Genomic DNA, 6000 nt, shown 5'->3' with positions numbered 1-6000 from the left:
CCCAGCTAATGTTTTGTATTTTTAATAGAGATGGGGTTTCACCATGTTGACCAGGATGGTCTCGATCTCTTGACCCCGTGATCCACCCGCCTCGGCCTCCCAAAGTGCTGGGATTACAGGCTTTAGCCACCGCGCCCGGCCCTTAATTTTGTATTTTTAGTAGAGACAGGGTGGTCTCTACCGTGTTAGCCAGGATGGTCTTGAACTCCTGAGCTCAGGTGATCCACCCACCTCCGGCTCCCAAAGTGCTGGGATTACAGGAGTGAGCCACTGAGCCCAGCCACTTGTTAGTTTTCTAAGAGATGGAGTCTTGCTCTTTCACCCAGGCTGCAGTGCAGTGGCATGACCTTGGCACACTGCAGCCTTCACCTCCTGGGTTCAAACAATTCTCCTGCTTCAGCCTCTGGAGTAGCTGGGATTACAGGCACCTGCCATTACACCAGCTAATTTTTGTATTTTTAGTAGAGATAGTGTTTCACCATGTTGGCGAAGCTGGCCTCAAACTCCTGACCTCAAGTGATCCACCCACCTTGGCCTCCCAAAATACTGTGATTACAAGGCGTGAGCCACTGTGCCCGGCCAGAAATGGGGTCTTGCTGTATTCTCCAGGCTGTTCTCAAATTCCTGGCCTGAAGGGAACCTATATTTCAGCCTCCAACATTGGTACCACAGGCCTACACCAGCGCGCTCGGTCCACATTTGCTCATTGTCTCCTGGGTTGTCCCTCCCACGAGGTCCAGCTTGTGCGCTTGCTTAGGCACTTACAGGCCATCTTCCTCCCTCCCACTCCCCACTGCAGCCTGCAGCAATTTAGTTTAGCAGTTTAGTAAACTGCAGTTCCTGTTTACTTCCCAGGTGTTGGGATGAGCCAGGTGGCTGTGAAGCCAGCTGGGTTAGGGAGAGACATTTAGGACAAGTGGTTGTGACAATGGCCAGGAGCTATTCAGGATGCCATGATAGAAAACAGAATAGGAGCCATCAACAGGAAGAAGAGGGGTCAATATCAGATGGAAAATCAAGCCCCCATGCTGGTCCTAAGGTGCCAGGCTCCCTGGGAGATGGAGGTGCCTGGAGGTTAGATGTTGGGCATCTGAATACCTTGGGTTGTACATGGGGAAAAAAAGGACTGGGTATCATGGAAATGCTAGACCAGTGGTTTAGACCAGTCAGTTCATTTTATTTATTTTTTGAGACAGAATCTCGCCTTGTCATCCAGGCTGGAGTGCAATGGTGCAATCTCAGCTCACTTCAACCTCCACCTCTCGGGTTCAAGTGATTCTCCTGCCTTACCTTCCCAAGTAGCTGGAATTACAGGTGCGCACTTCTATGCCTGGCTAATTTTTTGAATCTATAGTAGAGACAGGGATTCACCATGTTGGCCAGGCTGGTTTCAAACTCCTGACCTCGTGATATCCATCTGCCTCAGCCTCCCAAAGTGCTAAGATTAAAGGCGTGAGCCACCATGCCTGGCCAATCAGTCAGTTTAGACTTTTGTTCCATGCGTGCACACACATACATACACACACACAGACACAAACACACACTCTTCCGTGTCCCACAGACCTCAGGAAAGGAATCTTCAGCTGTAGCAGCCCAGGTCCTGGACTCAGCAGGGTCTTCAGCCAGCTCCTCTGACAGGTCTGGAATCAGGACAGTTTGGTTTCGCTGGAAGATGAACAGCTCCTCTTCCCCACAGTCCGACTGTGGACAAATGAGAGGGCTTTTTGGAGGACATGGGAGCAGGCAGAGCCCTGAGGGCCCAACTGCTCTCCACTGTCAGTTCCAGCCCAGCCCACCCAGCCCTGCTGCTCAGGAGCCTCGGGGAGATCCAGTTCTTTCCCAGTCATTTTTGCTACTCATGGCTTCTTGCCACTGTTTAGAAATTGGCCCGGCAGCACCACCTCGTGGAGATTGGGGCTCCTGGTTCTGTAAGTGTCTCACATACAGCAGGCACTTCATTAATGCCTTGTGTGACATGAACAGGGCAGTGAGGTGGTAGCTGAAAGAGCCAAGTACAGCCCTCCCTGTCCCCTGTGACGCTGAGCCGTCACATACAGCTTGGTTTGTGCTCTTAAAGGGGGTGTGGCTCATACTCTCAAATGAGACTGAAGATGTGAAAACGCCCTGAGCACTGAGGCGTGGGGTGTCCTTAGGTACTCCTTAGCCTCACCATGCACTGGATGACGTCCAAAATCCCAGAAGCTCTGTTGCTGGTGCCCAGGTAGGACCCAAACCAGCCTATTCCTTTTAAAACCCTTGCACTGTCTCTCAATGCCCAGTGCCACCCTGTGCACTGAGGAGCCCCTGCCTGGAGCATCTTCAGCAGGGTCTTACACCTGCACTCATGGCTATTGGTCTGAGTGTCTTTGAGGGCCATTTCAGGGACCCCATACCACAACTGCAGAATCCCTCAAAGGCTTATCGTAATGCATGGAACGGTACCCATTCTCGGTGGGTTTTCTGGCCCTGTCCTGGCCAAAGAGAGACTGGAGAACAGCAAAAAGGAAAGGACAGAGCCTCTGCCTCAAGCCAATCTGTGTTCCACATGAGGGTCAGAAATCCCACCGAAAGGGTCTCCCAAGATGCTGAGCACCAATACTTGTGCTCAGAGATGATTATTAAGGCAGAGGAAAGGGTATAGAAGGAAATAGGCACCCAGAAAACAAACAATGAGTATGGCCATGTAATTCAAAGTAAAATGACAACAAACTCCACAGGTCAGCGGAAGTCTTCAGAGAAGCGCTCCAAAGCTGTCCTGGTCAGTGTCATGCCTGCTCTGTTAGGAAGGAAAAGGCAACCAGGGAGAAAGCTTTTTGCTTACCAAGGAGGAGTCGGAGTCCAGAGATGGCAGCTGGTCTTTGACAGCCTTGAGGATGGCATCCCATGGCCCCATCTGGGAGGCCGAGGGAGAGCCCAGCGAGGGTGCCATACGTTCGTCGTTGGATGCCATGAGGGCCCAGGCTTCCAGATGCCTTCTCAGTACACCATCATCCGAGGAGCTTGTGGGGCACGTGGAGTGACACAACAGGGTCTGGGCCACTGAAGGTCAGAAGAGTGGGGGCTGCCCTACCAGCTGTAGGAGACCAAACAGGCTGGCAGGCATCACCTCCTGGCAGTTTCTTTCTGGTTATGCAAACTCCTGTTGCTGGCACCGTGTGTGTGTGTGTGTGTGTGTGTGTGTGTGTGTGTGTGTGTGTCCACTCACGCATGCAGGTATGTGTGAAGCCTGCAGGTGTATCATGTATATAGTGATATACACATTATATACAGATATATGTGTATATGTAGATGTATAATACATAAAATGCCATATGTGTATGATATATAGGTATATTTTATATATACTCCATATAGCATAACTATTATCTTCATTTCATAGGCTTAGGGTGTTTAGTAAATAGCAGGAGTGGACTCTGAATTGGGAAATTTCAATTCTTATTAACCTATACTACCTTTTATCAAGGAACAGAAGAGAGACACTTTGCTTTTTTTTATTTTGGAGGCAGGGTCTGGCTTTGTTGCCCAGGCTGGAGTGGAGTGGTATAATGATAGCTCACTGAAGACTAGACCTCCTGAGCTCAAGTGATCCTCCCACCTCAGCCTCCTGAATAGCTGGGACTACAGGTGTGCACCACCACAACTGGCTAGTATTTTTATTTTTTGTAGAGATGCAGTTTCTCTGTTGCCCAGGCTGTTCTCAAATTCCTGGCCTCAAGTGATCCTCTTGCCTCAGCCTCCCAAAGTGCTGGGATTACAAGCATGTGCTACTGTGCCTGGTTGACACTTTGGAGTCACCGATATATTTATAATTTTAATATATATATATATATTTTTTTTTTTTTCAGTCGCCCCTCTGACCAGCCCCTGCGTTTGAATCTTTTATTTATTTTTATTTTTAAGAGACGGGGTCTCGCTATGTTGCCCAGGCTGGAGTGCAGTGGCTATTCACAGGCACGATCCTACTACTGATCAGAACGGGAGTTTTGACCTGCTCCGTTTCCGACCTGGGCCGGTTCACCCCTCCTTAGGCAACCTGGTGGTCCCCCACTCCTGGGAGGTCACCATATTGATGCCAAACTTAGTGCGGATACCCGATCGGCATAGCGCACTACAGCCCAGAACTCTTGGGCTCAAGCGATCCTCCCTCCTCAGCCTCCAGAGTAGCTGGGACTACAGGCACGCGCCACCATGCCCGGCTGTATCTTAATCTAAAAGGAGACGGTCCTGTTTTTCAGGAGGCTGGAGAGCTTGAGAGCTGGGGGATGAGGTCCTCTAGAGCCAGTGTCAGGAGAACCCTAAAGCTCAAGAGGCTGCTGTGACTTTGGCCTTGCAGTCAGTGCCTTAAACCCCAATCAAGACAGCGGCAGGAGGTGTGAACTGGGGGCTGCTTGCTTCCTCTGTGCTTCTGGGACCAGGGCAGGTGCTGTGAACTGGGAGCAGCAAGTTGGGGACGCAGCTGGTGCACACCCAGCGGGGGTTTTTTGTAACTAGGGCTCTGTTCCGCAATTCAGAGCACAGTATTTCTTAGGGCAACAGAAATGCCGAAGAGAGCCTCCATAGACTCCGATAAACTCTTCAGGCAGACCCAACAACAGGGGAGGGAACGGCATTACCGTCCAACAGGTTTGAGGGAATTGTCAGTTGCTGGAATCTGCGGTGAAAACGGACCAGACAATGCAGGGCCATGAACGCCAAGTTGAGGAGCTCAGCGCATTCAGCAAGCAAAGGGGGAGGCCTGGAGCCGCCTCTGAATAGCGGCCTTCCGGCTCCGTCTCGGGGTTGGTTTCTCAGCTTCAGCCCGTTAGCCCCGCCGCCAGCCCCGCCCCGGTCCCCAGAGCCCCGCCCCCGGCCCGCCTGCCATGAGACTGCCGGTTGTTATGGCAACCAGACGCCAACAGCCTCCCGGGTCGAGATTTTAAATTTTAAAGCTGTGGAAGTAGAAAGTTCGTCGCTTCGCGTCTCACCCACCCCCAGCCCGTGTTTCCCCATGTTTTGTTCAACTCCCTGTAGCCGCAGCAGGTCCGAGGCCCCTCACCTCAGGCCTCTCACTCCACTCCCTGCGCGGTCCTGGCACGGCCGTAAACAGCCTTCAGCGAATCACTCCGGTCGCCTCCGCCCCACGAGCCGTGCTGCAGTTATAGCGGCTGTTCCGTTCTTCTGAAGTCTCCCTCTCAGCAGAGCATTACATTATTGGACTGTCCCCACATTCCCCCCGCCCCTCTTTCGGGCCTTTGCGCGTCCAGCCTCTCCTGCAACAGGATTGGTTTCCCTGGCCAGGGCAGGGGCGGGGCAGGACAAACACACCTTGCTCATTGGCTGCCGCGGGTGTCCTACAACGAGCCGGGAGCTGACCGGAAGGTCCGGATGCGGAACGTGCTCATTCCACTGGGCCCACGAGCTGCCCCGGCGTGGACCCGCGAGCTTCCTGACGCGCTCCACGCCCAACCGCAACTACTTCCGGGGCGGGCTACGGGGGCGGCGGCCCGTCGAGGGAGCGTGGCGGCAAGCGGCTCGCGGGGCTGGCGGCTGAGGCCCGAGGGCGGCGAGAGGCCTGAGGCCCAACACAGGTAGGTTCCGCGGCGGCCCGGCTCCACCACTTGCCAGCATCTGCAGCCCGTCTCGGCCAGGCGCTCCAACGTCCGGCGCTGCACTTGCTCGCTGCGTGACTGGAGAACCGAGCCCCACATTTTCTTTATGTGGCTGTGGAATGGGGACGATAGTGCTCAGTGCCCCGTAAGGTTCCTGTGGGGATGCGGCCGGGGGGCGTCGGGAAGCGTCACAGCTGTGAGTTCTGGGGTTGTCGGCCAGGGACCCGACCCAGGGCCAGTCAGCGAGCTTTGGGATGCGCTGGTTCCCGCTGCGGTTCCACGGGGCGAGACGGTGTCCAGGGGCTTTCACAGACCTCCTCTGTGGGCGTGACACTTAACCACCAGCATCACATTTGTTAAGATTTTTTATTTTAAATTTTTGTGGGTCCGTAGTAGGTGTATACATTCGTGG

The 6000-nt window shown here is 53.5% G+C and overlaps 2 protein-coding genes across 11 annotated transcripts in view; one reads left to right on the top strand and one right to left on the bottom strand.

Annotated features, from left to right (window-relative positions):
* The window catches only part of CUNH16orf71 (chromosome unknown C16orf71 homolog), a 17898-nt gene extending 12655 nt beyond the window's left edge, over positions 1-5243 (bottom strand). Inside the window, exons 1-3 of one of the 2 annotated variants that reach the window (XM_032258022.1) lie at positions 5036-5243; positions 2822-3000; positions 1564-1701 (exon numbers count right to left, since the gene is read on the bottom strand). In XM_032258022.1, coding sequence (XP_032113913.1) covers positions 1564-1701; positions 2822-2950 — 267 coding nt within the window. In that variant the 5' untranslated portion in view covers positions 2951-3000; positions 5036-5243. Of the gene's footprint in view, positions 1-1563; positions 1702-2821; positions 3651-5035 lie in introns of those variants that run through there. The other variant, XM_032258021.1, reaches the window with a different exon arrangement.
* A 189-nt stretch (positions 5244-5432) lies between these two features.
* Positions 5433-6000, top strand: part of ANKS3 (ankyrin repeat and sterile alpha motif domain containing 3) — a 38339-nt gene continuing 37771 nt past the window's right edge. For 7 of the 9 annotated variants that reach the window (XR_004262563.1, XM_032258007.1, XM_032258006.1 and 4 more), the window contains exon 1: positions 5433-5567. The gene's annotated coding sequence lies outside the window, so the exon portion shown is untranslated. The remainder of the gene's footprint in view (positions 5568-6000) is intronic. The other 2 variants (XM_032258010.1, XM_032258008.1) reach the window with 2 other exon arrangements.

The sequence above is a fragment of the Sapajus apella genome, unplaced genomic scaffold (genome assembly GCF_009761245.1).
Source record: "Sapajus apella isolate SASKATOON/1434 unplaced genomic scaffold, GSC_monkey_1.0 scaffold99, whole genome shotgun sequence".
NCBI lineage: Eukaryota > Metazoa > Chordata > Mammalia > Primates > Cebidae > Sapajus > Sapajus apella.
Note: the sequence above shows the minus strand (reverse complement) of the source record. Positions and strands in the feature narration are given on the sequence as shown.